This window comes from Notothenia rossii, assembly GCF_949606895.1.
Source record: "Notothenia rossii genome assembly, chromosome: 3".
Taxonomy (NCBI): domain Eukaryota; kingdom Metazoa; phylum Chordata; class Actinopteri; order Perciformes; family Nototheniidae; genus Notothenia; species Notothenia rossii.
Window position 1 is genome coordinate 10,010,712 of NC_136901.1, and position 18,314 is coordinate 10,029,025.

An 18,314-nucleotide genomic window follows, 5' to 3' on the forward strand; every position below is an offset into this window, starting at 1 on the left:
TTGCACCTGTTAAGGCGGGGAAAACCGGTCGATCTTATTGGTCCATTGATTTCAGAGACCTCAATTTATCACCATAGCTCCGCCCACCTCCAACCTTGGGTCTAATTAGCTTTACTGGAAACACCTGTGTGCTGTGTAAAAATAAACTAAAACCAATAACAGATAAACTATATTTGGCTCACATGACCGCAGGTTGTAAACATGACTGATGATATCTGAATTTAAAACATAATTAAATGGTAAAATAAACCTATCAAAAAAAGGTGTTTTCATCAGCAACAACTTTAATGTTGAGAAACATAATAAATACACAGATCTTGCTGGACGAGCAACCTGTATTTCAGACATTGGATGCGTTCCAATACCGACACTATTTGCAATAGACAAGTGCCCACTTGAGAGAAGTAAATGCAAACAGTGCCCAGGTGCTTGTTAAAACAAATGAAAGCTTACTGAGAAGTGCTTCATTATTCATTAATGAGGCCATTCTATAATTCACACAAATATGGCTCAGTCGGGCTCAGACAGTCTGATGGTTTTATTTAATTCACAAACAATACAAAAACATTGAAAACTGACATTTGACCTTTTGGGAAATACATATTCACTTTTTTTGCTGACAGTTGGATTGAAAGATAGATAAAACTAGCAGGTCATTAGCTTAGCTTAAAGACTGGAATCAGGGGGAAGCAGATGGCACTGTTCAACGTAGCATCTCTAAAAACAAAATACTGATAATATTACTTTGGATATGTGCTGTAGCCGGAACAGCGAGCTTTAAAGGTGCTGGTAAACAAATGATTTTATCCCTGAGACAGCGACTGTCTAGCTGTTTCCCCATGATTCCACTCTGTTTGATAACTAGTGGCTTGAACTAGCGTTGTGACCATGGCATAGACTGTATATATAAGGTTGTGACAGCAGATTTGCAAGCTTTTTAAAAACCCTTGATCATTTCAAAGATATGTTAATATATTTTTGCTGTTAATGAAGCCTAGTGTGAACTGAAAGCTAATATTTTGAATGTGTGAAAATGTATAAGGCTTCTGTCAAAGGAATGTGTGTCCTGGGTGTTAATTAAAACCATAGCCCTTCTGATGAAAATGAATATAAATATACATTAATCCTCTACTTAGGTCCCATATGTTATATTTGTGTATTTCCTAATGCTTCCTGTATGTCTTTCGTCCAAAAACTCTTGATGACATGTTATATTAAATATTTAATTATTTGTATCTCTCAGCAAAAAGAGTAGATTTCTTTATTTCAGCAAGAGTACAGTGAAGGATATCCATCAGTAGAGGTATAACTGTGTTGTATTTGGACTTGAAATATATAAATAATATTCCAGCTAAATTAATTATTGATATAATTTATCATTCATAATGAAACTCTATTAATATTGGTCAAGATTCCAACTTACATACATTATAGACAACCAAAGGGCTGGTTTGGGGCAGTACACTGTGGGGAATTCTACAAATGTAATAGAAACAATTGCCAACATAGCAGGACAACATCGTCTTAAAATACCCCAAAATAGGGTTTGAGATTCATAAAATTGCTGTACACATAACAGAATCCCATCCCAAAAATAAATACTTCATTCCTTCCTTACATGTTCCCTGTCGACCATAACACTCCTAACATTTGTTTCTCTTTAGCCGATTGGCGACCGTTTCCCTGAGCAGTTAGCTGATTGGGGCTCCCGTGGTAACCAGCTTGTAGTAGGCTCCCTTCAGGGCCATGAGCTGGTCGTGAGCCCCCATCTCAATCACGTAGCCCCGGGACATGACGGCGATGATGTCAGAGTTCTGGATGGTGGAGAGGCGATGTGCGATGACGATGCAGGTCCGACCTTCTCTGGCTTTGTCCAGCGCCTCTTGCACTGTCTGTCACGAAAACACAAACACGAGGCAGAGTTCAGGCTCCCAGAGAGGCAGCAGCAGACACCCTCCGTTTCCCCACACAGCAGAACCTCGCAATTATAGCAATTTCACAATCATGCATTGATTACTATCATTAAACTGTTCCAGAGTATCAGCGTGCTGCAGAGGCCTCTTTGCTCCCCAGCATGCAGCAGCCATTTGAGCTAGAAAAGAAACGGAGCAGCCCCACAGACATCTTAACCGGAGGGCTGCTGTGAACTGTGTGCTGCTGGTGATAATAATAGAGAGGATGGATGATAATGATGTTAATGATAATAATAATTAAGTGTGTGCCCTGTGTGCTCTCTGAGCCTGAAGACTATCAAGCAGCTGCACTGTAGTATAGTGTGGATTGTACACATCGTGGTGCTCAGGGTGTAATGAAGCATACCTTCTCGCTCTCCGTATCCAGGGCAGAAGTGGCCTCGTCCAGCAGCAGGATCTTCGGGTCACGTATGATCGCCCGGGCGATGGCGATGCGCTGCTTCTGACCGCGAGACAGCTGAGATCCCTGGGCTCCGACGTTCGTCTGGTATTTCTGAGGCCGGATGGAATAATATGGTGAGTCATATCCCCCTCTAATTGGTCTTTCTATTATTATTTTCCCATGCAAGTTCATACAAATTCTACAATTTGATAATGACTTGGATTCAGTGAACAAAACATTTCTGTGAATATGATATGAATATGGCCTCTAAAATTCTCTAGCTCTCCCTAGGCACTTTATGGAAGGAGCATTTTATAACTTACACTCAGACTTCCTCACCTTTCCCTGTCACCTTGAACTGTTCACACTAAACATCCTGAGGCTGGTTGTAGCATGCCTGAAGGCCAAGTGTTGAAACTCAACACTCACTTCAACAACTAAAACACGCCACAAATAAGAGCCTCACAAAATAATCTAATGGAACTTTATGAAGGACATTTACTTATGTTTAAAAAAAAGAAAAAGGGCCATAAGGGGATTTACTATTAAAACTCCTAAGTAATTGTGCGGTCCTTAAATACTTCACTGTCATACGGCAATACTCTGAAGACAATCCACTACAAATGTATTACATTTACAAAAATCAGAACTGTATTTGATTGAAGAACACTTAGCAAAGTCGCCCAAATCAGAACTGAATGTATCCGTTTCCATGTGATTTGTTCCTGAATGCCTGCAGTGTGAGACCTGCTTACAATCAGTCAGCTGCTGCTGCTAATGAGCCTCGTTAAATTTTGGGAAAATAAAATAATGAAAACCTTTTTAACAAGCTCCTCCTGGTCAATGGCGAGTGCAGTCATTATAACAACTAATTGTTCCATGTTTGCAAAAATGACTTTCTGCAGTCTTGATAAACTTGAAATATCCGAGCTGTCAGTTGAATTATCCGTCAAAAAAGAAAAAAAATGAATTATTTTAAATACATTTCTAGAAAACCCATATTTGACCTCCTTAAAAATGCCACAGCATTAAAACATCCTGTAACCCATAGACAAATCTGGAGACAGACGTAACTAAGCCAACATAACATTTATTTTGCAGATCAAGTTGCTCTTCACAGCTTCATGAAAATAGCTTAAGAGGAATCTATTAGCTGAAACATGTCGTGGCATTAAGGAGGACACTTGCTGCTCATTCACACATCACCCACACATGTCCCTCCTCAGCACCAGAGTATTTAAATACCAGCCTCTCTCACACCGCCATGTGCCACTTCATCTGTTCTGATCATGAGCTGTGCATGTGTGCCAACCTGTTTCCTGAACACAGACAGATAAACCTCATGTTACCCGCCTCCCATGGTCCAAACATTCCCGCACACAATGCCCACAGTACCTCAGGAAGCGCCATGACGAAGCTGTGGAGCTGGGCTTTCTTGGAGGCAGAGATGACCTCGTTCATGCTGATTTCCCGCGAGTTGTCGCCGTACTTGATGTTCTCTTCGATGCTGCAGTCGAACAGGATGGGCTCCTGGGACACGATGCCAATCTTAGAGCGCAGGAAGGGCACGCTGACACCCGTCGACTCATGGCCATCTATCAGCTGCGGGAAGCCATTGATTTTACCATTAGGAGAAAGCAATATAATAACCAAAAGCTGGAAATACAATCCACTCAATGAGCCATCTCTACTGTGATTGCTCTACTCGCTACCTAGAGGTGATGATGTCCTCTTCAAACATCAGGACCCACGTTTCCAAACCACTTCCAACTAAATTAAGCCAGTTGAATCTTGGCAGGGATCCGTACTGGCTCAAAAGCAAACCTCCATCTTTTTGTTATTTTAACCAGCACAAAGTCAGGAGAAAAGATCAGATGAATAGAAGTCAGATATACTTCCCTGAATGTTAAGCAATACTTCTTTGACATTGAAAAATGTCAGATTTGTACTTTACTTTACTAATAATTGAAAGCAGACTATACATGATTTATTAATCTCACAATGAGAGATCTGACATTTTGATAAAGGTCAGCATCTGCTGTGACAATATAATGTGTCAGACCTTTTATTTGTACTTTCCATGTTGAAAAATGCTAAGTATTCCCCAGTATCCTGTGCAGGGCCTCTTGGGGCAGAAGAAGTTCAAACGCAACACTGACACTATTATCTCCTTATAAAGCTAATGTAGCTATTGTGGCTAATATAGCTAATGTGGCAGTTGTCTATTTACACATTCAGAAGATGTGTTGCAACATTAGCATTCATTTAGGTTTCTGTTTGAATTAACTTGACAAATTGAAGTCCAATATCCACTCCCTTTTAGCTGGAATGTTGTTCCGTGTCAGTTGGGAAATCTAATGAAAAGTCATGTCATCAATGTCATTATAGAAAAGTCAATATCATTTGCATGCCTCCGGATAACTACCAAATAACTACCCTATATATATGTATGTATTTCATTGATTAGCTAATTAATATTGTATCTGGATGAGTTGGAGAACATTTTACTAATGTGTCGTTACATTAGGAAAATGAACCAGATATTATAGGCTGAAGAATAAATGTAGTGGTGTAATGTTCTAAATGTTGTGAAGTAGGAGTATCTCAGATTGTCCAGTTAGAATAAAGCTATTCATAGTCCACTGACAGTATATACATTATGCCTCGCCCTGCCCTCACCACTCGCCCGTGGTCCGGGTCGTAGAACCTCTCCAGCAGCTGGACGCTGGTGCTCTTCCCACAGCCGCTGCTGCCCACGAAGGCCAGCGTCTGGCCCGGCTTCACCGACACATTCAGCCCATTCAGGACCTGGATGTCTGGCCTGGTGGGGTAGGTGAACTTACAGTCAATGAACTCAAGGTTCCCCTTGAAGTTATCCTGAAAACACAGCAGGAGAACAGGAAAAAGAGAGCAAAGGTTAGGGTAGGTTTCTCTGTGTGTTAGGGTGCCATCTCCTGTTCACAAAAGGCAGATAACACTCCCAATGTATTTAAATTAATTGAATTATTACGTTTTTTTATTCAATATTCCTAACAAGTACTGGAATTTTGAGGAAATCTTTTTTTCTTTGTATATATTATATGTGATAAAAGGACCTTCAATCCATACTTGTCTTTTTACACGTTTTTAATGACTGATGTAAAATTAATAGGCAAAGCAATAAAAGAATAATAAATTAGACTTTTCATTACAGAAGAGCAATCATTCCTTTATAAACTCAGCGTGCAATGTGTCAGAACAGCACATAACGCGTAGCATAACATATGCCCTCATACCCATTTATCTCCCTTATCGCTGTAGACGCTGATCTGAGGCACGCGGTCCAGCAGCTTGAAGAAACGAGCGGCTGAGATCTTGGCCTTGGCGTAGTCCGGTGTGTAAGACGAGGCTCGGCCCAGGGCAGTGCCACTGGTGACGATGGCTGAGATGACCCTGACCAAGAAACCAACACAATGTAAGTTATCGATTCACATTTTTATACATGCACGAGATCGTTCTCCTGGAACAATGGATCTTTGTTCAGCACGCCTTAGTGTATTTCTTTAAGAAAATGTGTTCCCAACTGGGCAAATTGAGAACAACTCAGAATCCACTATCAATGGATAATTTAAACACTTTGAGAAATATTTAGAGTCCATGCTGTCCACATTACGATCTCACACTCTGGAACATACCAAAGTTGGAAAAACAACTCCCTAACGAGGAAAATGGAACCATACAAGAAGCATGTGAAGAGTTCTGTCCTCTCCAACTACTAAATCAATGTTTCAGTAATAGCTATTTCTGTATTTACATTTTGTAGTTGCCTCTTCAGTCGTTTTTGTAAATCCCAGTGAATACCAGGGAAGCTATCTCCTCTCACCTGAACACCAAGCTGAAATGGAGCCCCTCCTGTCGCACCAAGTAACCTCCGAACCTGTAGGAGGCGGAGTTGGTTAGGAACACGACGCACTGTGAGAAGCCGTAGCAGGCTCCGTACACCTTGGCTTTCTTCAGGGCCGCTTCGTACGGAGCGTGTAGCTGCGCCTCGTACAGCTCCACAAAAGTCTTCTCTTTCCCCAGGCCGGCGATGGTGCGGATGTTGTTCAATGCCTCGCCGGAAATCTGCAATTGTTAGAACTGGGATTGAATAGTATGCAAAAAAAACAGGCATAGAGAAGCTGTTCCTAATTCTTATGTGTTTTTAATGTGTGAAGGGGATATAGATAAAACATTAACACCTATCCTTATCTACATACTATTTAATGCTGACACAGCAAACCCATTTCCCCGATAGGGATCATTAAACTTTAATCTAATCCACTTTATTCGGATGCTTTGATTTCACTGCATCGATATCACTGAGAAGGCATAAAAGAAGTTCACAGCAAATTGATTTTGCCTTTTAATTGTGAACTTCCTTGCTCTGGCTTTATTTTGCTAAAGGTTTTATCCGCTGTGTTGTCTGTACCATGAGAGGATTTTAAACCTGGGTGGCCACAGTATATATTCAGCCGGACAGTGCTAGCTCCCTCCAAGCCTAACCTGCTAATTTCAAGGATCTGACCTCATCTGCTGGGATGTAGATCTACTCCTAAAAAACTGAAACCGTGAGCATAAAATAGACATTGTTGTTAAGCTGTCTCTTATCTGCTGTCAGTAGCTGCTGTGACTCCACCTGAAAGCTTATCCGGAATATTAAGATGATGCCTTCGAAAAGTCCATAAATATCAGAATCCTGGACGCTGATAAATTCCCAAAAGACGGGTGAAAATAACTTTGTTGCACTCCGAAGTCTGACCTGTCCGGCGGTCTCCATCGCCTCCTTGTCCTGCTTGGCGAACACCGTTAGCATCCTAGCCTGGAATGCCCCTGACAGGGCGATGAAGGGCAGGAAGCACAGGATGAGCATCGTGAGCTTCCAGCTGAAGTAGAAGGACATGAGGATGGCCACGCCAATGTTTGTCAGAGAGTTCACGATCATGCCGATCTGCGAGCCTGTGGCCTTCGAGGAGAAGTGGAAAAGAAGCATCATTTTCACCGTACAATGTGATGATTCTCTCTTTTCTAAATCCATTTATACCGAGTCTTTAACTCACTCCTTGAACTTGTGAGGCATCAGTGGCCAGGCGTGTGGTCAGAGCTCCGGGGCTGTTCTTGTGATCATCAAACCAGCCCACCTCTTGGCCCAGCATGGCTTGGAAGCCCAGACGACGTAGCCTGCGGGTCAGCAGCTCTCCAGACTTGGAGAAAGCATAGGCCTGGACGCGCACAAACACACAAACAGGAAGATATCAAATCCCCGAACTATGACCTTCAGCATAAAGTCATATATTACATATCTGCCATCCCTCTAATCCATGGGTGTGATGGATCAATCATGAACTCTGCAGGGAGTAGGGCAACCTTTTTAAGCCAGATAACGTATTCATTTAACACAATAAAACAGATCTTTTGTGACTTTCCCTCAACCTTGAACACACTGGGGGTGAAAGCAGTGGGAGCACTAAAGTAATCAGTCTTTCAGAAGCAGGCTGCTACTCTACCTGCAGCATCTGGGTGAAGAAAGAGACCACGCCGACCATGACAAAGAACACACAGATACCATCGATCTCCTTCCTCTGAGCCACAATATCCGTCAGGGAGAATGTCTGCACGCGCACACACACACACACACACACACACACACACACACACACACACACACACACACACACACACACACACACACACACACACACACACACACACACACACACACAGAGAGACACATGAGTAGAAAGACATGTTAGAGAAACCTGTAAAAGGTTCAGTGTAAAGGCCAGTTGCACTCGTTTTAGACAGGTTCCAAACTAAATCAGTTCAATTAAGTCCCCATTGTAAGTTGATGTACAGTAAATCAACACATATCATTGAATTACAACTTTTAGACCCTAATTATTTAAATAAGGTTTATAAAAGTGTGTGTAGGCAACTGGGTGGTTGATTTAGCTAATTTACAGACATCTCTTTCCCAATGTAAGTGAATGGGAATATGAGTGGGAGTATTTTAGGCTGAAATGACATCACGGAAATACACAGAAGTCGTGGTAACGAGGCAGATCTGGTGTTCTGTTATTAAAAATGTTGGGAATTGGCTTGATTTTTGTATTTTAGAAATCCTGAAACAACTTAAACCTCACCGCCAGGATTTGACTGAACAGGAGAGAGTACACCGGGTTCACTCCTCCGTTTATGGCAGCCCCAAAGGATCCAAAAAGCATATAAGGCCACTCGGGTGCGTTGTACTTCAGGATCCTGGCAACAGGAGCAGGCTCCACAAATTCCTCCTCCTCTTCTGCGATGTCCTCCTGAGCACAGACATATACACATGCAGTCAAATAAATAAACTGTGTATACTATTCTGAGAGTAGATACAGACAAAAAGCAAATAGCAGAAACATTTCAAACAACGAGTGTTACACTCCAACGGTATGTCATTATTTTTGACCTGCTCGAACCACCCACGTGTAAAATTGGATGCAAACACTCCTACACACACACACACACCTTGGATTTGTCTGGCTGTGACACAGCGTAGGCTCTGGGGCCAAGCTCTCCAGCGATTGAAACAGAAGACTCTGGGATCAGATTGGACAGCTGCGATCGAGAACGCTGGCGGATAGAGGCTCTGTACAAAACAAAATAGCTATCTTCAGCCATCATTTCTATGCACATGAATATTCACAGGGATACATTGCTGCTTGTTGTTCTGCTTTCTCTAAATACTGGGTGCTCAGAACTCTGCTCTGGTAAGTGGCTAGTTGTCATGATAATAGCTAAATGCTGCAATTGTCCAAGGAAGAGGATAGTTAAGTAAATGAAGGTGTCAGTTTCTGCCATGACAAACTTCATTTTCCGCCTTAAATGACTAGTGTAATAATCCTATTTAGATGCACATCACGACCATGGAAGTGGATATTACAGTGTAGGGGAATGATGGGAATGAATAATACCTCAAGCTGGCCCGGTAGCTGCCTGCTCTGGACAGATTCAGCCTCTCTGGTACTTCATCCTCGACAACCACTAATGTAAGAGATCCAACAAAGGGCGATCACAATCAGGAGATCCTTTTGTTTAAAAAAAAAAAAAAATCTTTCTGGACCTACTTTGTCGAGCCTTCTCATTCAGAGCCTTGTCCCCTTGGCTCTGCAGGGTGACCAGAGTGAAGTAGACCCCCTTCCTCTCCAGCAGCTCGTTGTGTTTGCCACTCTCCACAGCCCGGCCGCGCTCAAAGCCCACGATCACATCAGCGTTCTTTATGGTGGACAGCCGGTGAGCGATGGAGATGGTGGTGCGCCCCGTACGTACCTGAGATCAAATCCAACATATTTCAATCTCTTTAATAGTCCAGATTTTTGCCGGAGATAATCTGATTGTGATAAAGAGTAGGACCTCTACCTTTTAAACCCCAAAATGGTCAATTAACTGGTGTTATTGGCTCATATTTTTGGAACATTCTCTAAGAAGTATAAACCTTAATTTCTTTCAAACCAGAGATGAAACCAGAAGCTAATCGAGTAGAACTTGACTTACTTTATCCAAAGCTTCTTGAACTGTAGCCTCGCTCTCGTTGTCGAGGGCAGAGGTTGCCATGTCCAGCAGCAGGATCCGAGGCTTCCTGACCAGAGCTCGAGCGATGGCAATACGCTGCTTCTGACCGCCGCTCATCTGACCTCCACCCGCCCCGACCAAGGTGTCAAATTTCTGCCGGATTGTAAAAAGTGAAACTTGTCAGGCGGACATTTTCAAAACTTTTTACTGAAAGTATTTGTATGAGATCATGTGAGAACCTGTGGCAGGTCCATGATGAAGTTGTATGCGTTGGCCTGTTTGGCAGCACCGATGACGTCCTCCATGGGGACGTCGGGCCGGCCGTAGCGTATGTTCTCAGCGATGGTAGTGGCGAACAGCACGGGCTCCTGCTCCACGATGCCGATCAGCGAGCGCAGCCATTGGATGTTCAGCCCTCTGATGTCATGCCCGTCCAGGGTCACCTGAGGTGGAGAGCACAGAGAGCTGATTTTGCAAAAAATTGATGGATGGAGTTATTAAAGATGCTATAATGTGTTTTTTGCCACAATGCTACTTCCAAATGAAGGTCTAAGCATAACCTTCGTGGTGCTGTGAATGGCTTTTTACTCCTCTAAAGACTGTACGGAGTAGGGTGTGCAAAGACCTTTTCTAGTAAAAAGGAAAAATGAGGCTGTTAGGACCCATTGGCTGAATAATGGAACAGATTATCATGTTCTTCTATTACCCTCAGGGGGTGGTTATTTTTGAATGGACTAGAATAACACTTAAAAGGAAGGAGCTATGGTGTGTGTGTAAGGGATTATTTAATATGAAAAACAGCACTGATAGAAGAATCACTTGTGTGTTACATTAGTACAGCTGTCAAACCCACCATGCCCTCTTTAGGGTCGTAGAAGCGCTGGATGAGCTGAATAGCCGTGCTTTTACCAGCTCCACTCGGACCCACAAAGGCTGTGGTCTCCGCCGACTTCACTGCAACACTGAGCTGGTCCAGGATCTGCGCACAGATCACACGATCACAGAAATGTCTTTTTTCTAGAAACCTAATTATACCCTCAGTTATATGATAATGAGGAATACCTTGACATCCGGTCTGGAGGGGTAGTTGAAGGTCACATTGTGAAACTCAATATCTCCTTTCACCTTTTCCAGCTTATATCCAGCCTCAGAGAGACAATCAATCTCCGGCTCCTGTCAGCGACACATACAAAAAATAAGTGACTTCCCTGTAAAATAGCTTGCCATTATATATATAAATTTGAACAACAAGCTTTCTCACTCTCTCAATAGTCTCAAAGATGATGGTGGCAGCTCCACGTCCTGAAGCAAAAGCCTCCAGGCACGGGGAGGCCTGTCCCAGATTCAGGGCTGCTATCAGAACACCAAAGAACACCTGGAAGAAAGGTCAACTAAATAACTCCATTGGTCACATGAAAACTGTCAAATGTTGTATGCAATTGTTTTTTCTGAGTTTTTGTCCATGGAAAAGCAAAGAAGAAACCCAATCATTAAAAGGAAAAAAAATGCTTTCATTAAAGGACCATAATCAGCAGTTCTTAAACATTATATATAATCGTAATTTCTCAACTTAATAATCATTTGCTACCTTTCAAATTTAATTAGGAGTTACTTGAACTGACCTTTGATTTACTAGCAGTTCAGTTCTTGTTCCCTGGATTTTGTGCATTTAATTTGAACTAATACCAAAATGAAAATCTGAATTCTGTTAATGGCCGAGTAGGATTTTCCCATACACGTAAATTTGACATGTAAACATTTTTAATTAAAAAAGAAATGTCTTAAAAAGAATTAAATTGTGATTCCCCCACTGCTGCCCTGTCAGTTCTGGTTGTGATACCTGCAGTAGTGTTCCTGGTGTGTATTCTGCGGTATCCAACACGAGGCTGGAGCCATACCAAAAGGCCAGCCCATAGCACAGAAATATGATCAGCCACATGTATCCAGTGAAGAACCCCATGATCAGACCCTTCCTGATGCCCCAGCGCTGCGCTGAGATCAGGTTCCTGTCGTACCTGTACAGCAGGAGAGATCACTTCAGCTGCATGTATAGATTTATAGGACAAAGTCAATTAAAGGGGACCTATCATGCAAAATGCACTTTTGTACGTCTTTTACACATGAATATGTGTCCCCGGTGTTCCAGGGAACTCACCAAGTGTCAGAAAACACAACCCTCTCTATTTTCCTCCATACCTAAATCTCTTAAAAAGGGGCTGCAACGGATCTGATACAGACTGATCCAGATTTGAACACTTCTATGACGTCATAGAAGTGGCGCTACGGCTATTGGGACAACTCCACCAATCAGGAGGAGACAGCCACGGACATTGTTGTTCGAAAGCGCTGGAGACGCTGTAGTACATATGCCAGGCCTGTAGGTGGTGCTGTTCTCACAGAATCAGCCCATGCAAAGACAGTGTTAAATTGAGCGAAATGAGGAATGACTAAAATGCATGATCTGTTTGGTATTTTGACAAATAAAAAGTATAAATATGCCTTTTATAGGTATGGTCCTACACTATATTATTCAAATATAGCACGATAGGTCCACTTTAAGTAAATTAACTTTCATCTGGAAAGTCTTACCTCTGCACCTCCTTTGCCTCCCCACCAAAAGCAGCCACAGTCCTGATGGAGGTGAGGACCTCGTCTGCTACAGCTCCAGCTTTAGCGTAGGCCTGAAGCTCCATCCCCGTTAGCTTAGCTACAAACTAAAGGAAAAACACAGGGACGCATAGTTAATGAAGAACAGGAAATGAGTGAGTCAAATCAATTAAATTAAACAAGTAAAGACGGTTCTAGTCCACAACTCAAGTCAATGGAAGGGAAGCTGGGTCGTCAAGTCAAGAGAAGTCAAGTCGACAAATAAAGACCAAGTCCATTCATTAGGTCAAGTCGCCAAGTCAATTTCAACAAGTCAGATCTTACCAGGGCCATGAGACCTGCTCCAACACCGATCAGTGGGCTCGCTGCCACAATAACTAGCGTTAACTTCCATCCCTTCACAAAGCCAACGCAGAAGCCACACACGAAGGTGGTGAAGCGCTGAAGGAAGATGGCGACTTGATCCGCAATGGCATCGTTGATCTTGTTGATGTCACTGTATGAGATATATAACAACAGGTCAAAAAAAACAAAAAACTCCATGAGATAGAAATCATGCCGTCACTGTCCCACTCACTCTGACATGCGGGTATTGAGCTCCCCCACAGAGGTGCAGTCGAACCAGCCGATCTCCATCCTCATCACCTGTCTGAAGTACAGGTTCCTGATGAGCTGGATCTGCCTGGCAGCCGACCTCACCCACAGGGAGATCTATTCGAAAGAAAAGACAAACGATAGATTGATTCTGACCTCTTTTTTGAAGGTTAAAGGGGAATTCTACATACAACTCAAATTAGACATAATAACTCTGATGATGTCATAATGATGGCTCCAGGGTCTTGGCTTATGATTGGAAGCTACATTTCACAAAAAGTCTGCATTTCATGTGGATTTGAAAAAATGTGGGCATGCTGGGTCAAATGTGGACAAGCTTCTATGGAGTTGCATTATGGGAAATGTAGTATCTAGCCTTTCTAACCCATAGGAACTACAATCAGGATATTTCCAACCATCCTCAATGTAAACCTAGTATTTTTAAGTAAAATAAGTCCCTATACTGCAAAAATATATAAACAATTGAATGTATATGCTAAGAATTCTTGTTTTCCAGTCTGTCTGGTTCTACGGTGTGACCGTCCGTGTTGAATGCAGCACTGAGATCCAATATACTAAGACATTTCTGAAAACAATTGTGATTGTTCCTTAATGAGGTGTTTGGATTGTTAAGAAAGGCATAATAACTGAAGGGACTTTGGGAAACAGCTTCAGAGAATGATGTTCTGCTGAAATGCCAAGCAATTGTTTAATTGTATACAGGCAGCAGGAGCTTTTCAGAGGTTTTACAGTTGATGGGATCAAGCTGTGCCATGCTGACTGAGTTTGTTTTCAAGAGCAAGGATGACACAGACTCATCTCATTTTAGATGTGTCTCTTTGTATGAAAGCAATGACAGTTTAAGACCAACCTGAAAGTATCCCAGCACGAACACCGCTGCTCCAATTCCAACGTAATATAAGGCAAAATTGGTCATCTCATATTCAATGTCGAGAATCCTGAAAGAAAGCATAAATGAGTGAATCACATATGAAGACAACAAATGATATACTTAACGATGGATCTTAACATTTATTATTATCACATTGCTGGCTATTTTCAACCTACTTACCCACATGGGATTGTTTTATTTTCCGTTATAGCCCATTCTGACTGGTTCATGCCAGTGTGGTTCTTCCACTGGATGGTGTTGTTCACACACTCCTTCCTCTCATCTTTCAGCTCGTTGAGCTCGATGTCGTATTCTATGAAGGTGTCGGTGAGCAGGCCGAACACCAGCAGCATGAGGGGCTGCGCCGAGCCGTGCAGCACCGCGCAGACGCTCCCCATCACCATCATCAGCACCTCGTTGCAGCTGGCGTAACGGAACTGGACAGGAAGGTGAGCACAACACTGGCATCAGCTCCATGGAGACGGATTACGACGTATTAAAAAGCTAAAGAAAGAGTATTTTACCAGCTGAAAGAAGCCGACCCGTATCGCCGGTTGCTCCTCCTTTCCATCATCTCTGTTGGAATAAAAGAATAGGTTTTATATATAAGGTGTGAATGTATCCAAGGCCTCCATTGCTATCTTTACTCACTTATCAGCCTTGGAAGTTGTGTTGTTCCTGCAAAGTGAAACACAGAGCATACAGTTAGCAGCTTAAAGGGGCCCTGTTTCAAGTTCATATCAGTATGTAGTGTCTCTACTGTGACATGTCTCCATGCTTTATTGTTCTCATACTGCCTGTATCACCTCTTTTCACCCTCTGTCTGAAACCAGAGCCCAGTCTGCTCTGTGTTTAATGTTAGGTTTACAAATGCAAATGAGGCATTAATCAGTACTTGCCTAGGGTACAAAACACAAGTTGGAAATGCATGAATTACTCCAGGATGATAGATGGACAGCTGTTTCTACTGTCTGGGTTAATGGATCATGAGTTAACCATGGTTAACCACTGTTACCTGTTACTGTTTAGATCCTCAATGTTTCTATCAAGCCTCTGCATACACGCGCCGGCTGTCAGTAAGAATCAGAAGAGATTCTAAGACTTTACTGGTGTTTTTAAAGCACAGAAAGCCCCTAGCTACATCAATGACCTTCTATATTTTTAGAAAGCGGAAAGCAGCATTACATCCTTAGGCAAGGCCCCTTTTTGTTTTTTGTTTGTTTTCCACGTGCCAGGTTCAATACTATAGCTGAGTGCGCTTTCTCTTCTAGGAACAGAATGCCTGAGGAGATAAGGCCGGCACAATCAGTCTCGTGTCTTTGAGCCCTTCTTATATAGACTGGCTTATATGTCAATCACTTCCTATGGATTGCCATATCACTGAGAGTTCTTCAACTGTAATGTGTTTAGATGTCCCTGTATTACTTTTTATTTTATTTTGTTGAATGGAACGCACATTTTAAAGTTAGTTTTTGAAAAGTGCCATTCAAATCTAAACTACTAATAGTTAAACTTATATTATTATTTGTTTGCCGACCCTTGCCTAAAGCAATTCTCCTGCTTCCTTTATATGGTTTGTTTCTCTCTGTTTGAGTCCTCCTTAAATGTGTCATCCATCGTGTTCAGTGGCCCTGAAAGCACAAGTCTCTGCAAATAAAGAACACAAAATAAACTCTAAATAGCCTTTAATTATACATCACCTAATCATCACATCACATATTAATCACCTGATTGATACATGATGGAAATGTCCTATATTGCATTCAGTCATGATGTCGAATGCAAAGAATGTATTATTTACAACTGTGTTACTTTGTACCCTAATTATTATTCTTTAATGATGCAGCCGTGCTGTTGAGGACTCACTTCGACACGAGTGCACGAGGTCATTGACCTCCAGAGAGAAGTGTGTTTTCTAGGTAACACGTTTATTGTGAAGAGCGTGAAAAAAAATCAAAGATTAGGATTATTACTTTTATTCAATCATTTATAAATCATAAGAAATCATAAAATAGTCCAAAGAATACGTACGCATAGGAGCCAGCTGGTTCTGCAACACAAGAATAAAATAAGCGTTTACATTTTTTTTTTATCTGTAGATGTATCTCGTATCCAACATTCTTTATTCAAATAAAATACGGAATTATTGTATTGCTTTTGAAAGTGCAGCGCTTTTCTCCTAGTGTTTCAGGCCGTTGCAACGCGTTTACATCTGTCGGCCACCATTCATTTGCGTTCCATGAAGCATCTCCCTGTCCTCTTACCTTCTTCTTCATAGCTGTTGTTCTCCTGTCCCAGTTTTTTAATGCTATGCAATTTCACTGATCCAGACGGCATGATGGCTCATCTAGAAAAAGCAAATCAAAGGAGTGCAAAAACTGAATAAATAGAATATGGCAGTCAGGTCAAAAAGTAAACCCCACTGAAGAGTACATGTTTTGATTTGAAGCTGACATCCGCCTTCAAGGGAAGAAGAAAAGTAGTTTCTAACAGCTTTATATTGTGGATAATGAATGAATGTTGTTTTAATTTTCATTGATTTGTATTCTATTTTCTAGCACGCCTCACCTTGACTTTCTTTTACTCACGTTCCGAAAACATTTACAAAGTTAATTAATTTCCTTTGAACATTTGAAGAAAACTAATTTAGTCCTGGTAGCATGTTTTGATTTGAACTGCTTTCACAAATAAGAAAAATAGACTCACCTACCCGTTTCCTTTTGATGAGAAATCTATGTTTGTTATCCTTGATCGAAGCTAATCATGAGCTCTAACAAAAGAAGTCAAATTCAAATCAAGTCAGCAGCCTTCCTTCACTTTAGTCCAAGACATCCAGTTGTTTGTCCTCTGGCTAGTTGTAGTCGCTTGTCACAACACACTGTGACTCTCATGCTCTTATTGGACAGAGCTGGCAGCGGCTCAGGGTCAGAGTGTTTGGTTTGAGGGTAAGTGTCCTGTCGGTTCATGCTGCTCAAAAGGCTGATGACCCCGCTGTGCAAATATTTTACCTGCAGAGGCCCTGCACTGTTTCTGCATCCTCTGAACGTGACTGATGAACTCACACAGGGCAGGGCTTTAAGGGGGGAACCAATGGATATCACTGTTACACAGCTAAAGACCAAGTTATCTGCTGTTTCAGGTGCAAATATGACAATTAGGCCCCATGCAAATTTGCATACATCTATAGAACAGGACACGAGGCCATGTTCAAAATTCTTGGTTAATTTGTGTGACATATCTCTCCATAAATCAGAAAATTCTGTCAACATCCGGTAAGTAAATACATGTTTGCTATGTTTTAAGGAATAACTTGTGATAAATCAGATTATGAACAATATATGAACAAAGCACTCTTTCAAACCTTCAGAATATGGATAGAAATAAAACTAAAAGAAGTTTGGTGTATGTACGAGCTACTGAAGTAGAGATTCCTTGGTTTTAATATGATTATAAAACCTTTATCTATATGTTTTGTTGGATTCCATGCATGTTGCAACACTACAGGTGAATTGAAAAAATAACTGATAGATATCATTGTAAAACTTCCCAGGTAATTATTTTCTGAAAATAATAAGAGTAACATAGGGAGAAAAGTTATTTCCCTGGGGATTAGGAAAGTCTTCTTCTTATGAATCATTTGCCCTCTCTGAGGAACGGTTTCAGTCTCTTTGTAAACAATGTGTTCCTCTTAAACTGTACACTGTATTCTAAGGCCGGCTTTCACGTCAGTCAGAGGGATAACACTTGTACTTTGTAGCAGCTTTAACCAAAGTGTTTTAACATGATAATGTGTTTGGACTGTGAAAAATACATTCTGTAATCTTTATTAAGTCCTGATAAGTACAGGGATTCATAGGCTTTAAGACCAGAAGCTTTGGCACAATTCTACAATGACTAGATAGCTATCGTAATGTCCCTTAGGGAATTTGAATATATGAACACATGTGTTTATTGCATCTAAACCCAAATCAAGCTTCATTGATTTTCTAGCAAGAATCGGGGCCACGCTTGTCTACCCCCCCCCCCGCCCTTTCTTATGTATTACCATATGTGTTGTTTATAGTGGTCTGTGGTTTTGTTCTTTTTTGACACGTTTATTTTCAGCTGCTTTGACTCTAAAGTTGTGATGCGATGCGATATCTGTCCTACTTATAATATATCTTTAAAAAGTGTCATGATAGGGATTCTTAGGTGGTGTAATTTATCTTGTGTCTTGGTGTAAGAAAGTTGCATCTGACACATATTAGCCCTGTTTGATCCGTTAGCTATATCTGCGTCTCTTAAAGCAATACTG

The 18,314-nt window shown here is 41.6% G+C and overlaps 1 protein-coding gene across 2 annotated transcripts; it reads right to left on the reverse strand.

The window, feature by feature from the left end:
* Positions 1 to 523: 523 nt before the first annotated feature.
* abcb11b (ATP-binding cassette, sub-family B (MDR/TAP), member 11b) lies at positions 524 to 16,922 on the reverse strand. 2 transcript variants are annotated; one of them, XM_079669301.1, is made up of 29 exons: positions 16,731 to 16,922; positions 16,285 to 16,367; positions 16,052 to 16,070; positions 14,672 to 14,698; positions 14,545 to 14,596; positions 14,201 to 14,457; positions 14,000 to 14,087; positions 13,112 to 13,245; positions 12,859 to 13,030; positions 12,517 to 12,641; positions 11,768 to 11,942; positions 11,189 to 11,302; positions 10,990 to 11,100; positions 10,781 to 10,906; positions 10,167 to 10,370; positions 9,910 to 10,080; positions 9,483 to 9,684; positions 9,330 to 9,399; positions 8,884 to 9,004; positions 8,517 to 8,684; positions 7,881 to 7,985; positions 7,434 to 7,595; positions 7,136 to 7,339; positions 6,218 to 6,459; positions 5,631 to 5,787; positions 5,035 to 5,232; positions 3,751 to 3,957; positions 2,320 to 2,466; positions 524 to 1,892 (listed from the first exon to the last, which is right to left on the reverse strand). In XM_079669301.1, the coding sequence occupies exons 2-29, from the start codon at positions 16,355 to 16,357 to the stop codon at positions 1,692 to 1,694; spliced, it is 4,032 nt and encodes a 1,343-aa protein (XP_079525427.1). In that variant the 5' UTR covers positions 16,358 to 16,367; positions 16,731 to 16,922; the 3' UTR covers positions 524 to 1,691. The 2 variants fall into 2 exon arrangements, with proteins under 2 accessions (XP_079525427.1, XP_079525426.1); XM_079669300.1 differs by having other exon boundaries at positions 16,727 to 16,922.
* Positions 16,923 to 18,314: the final 1,392 nt, after the last annotated feature.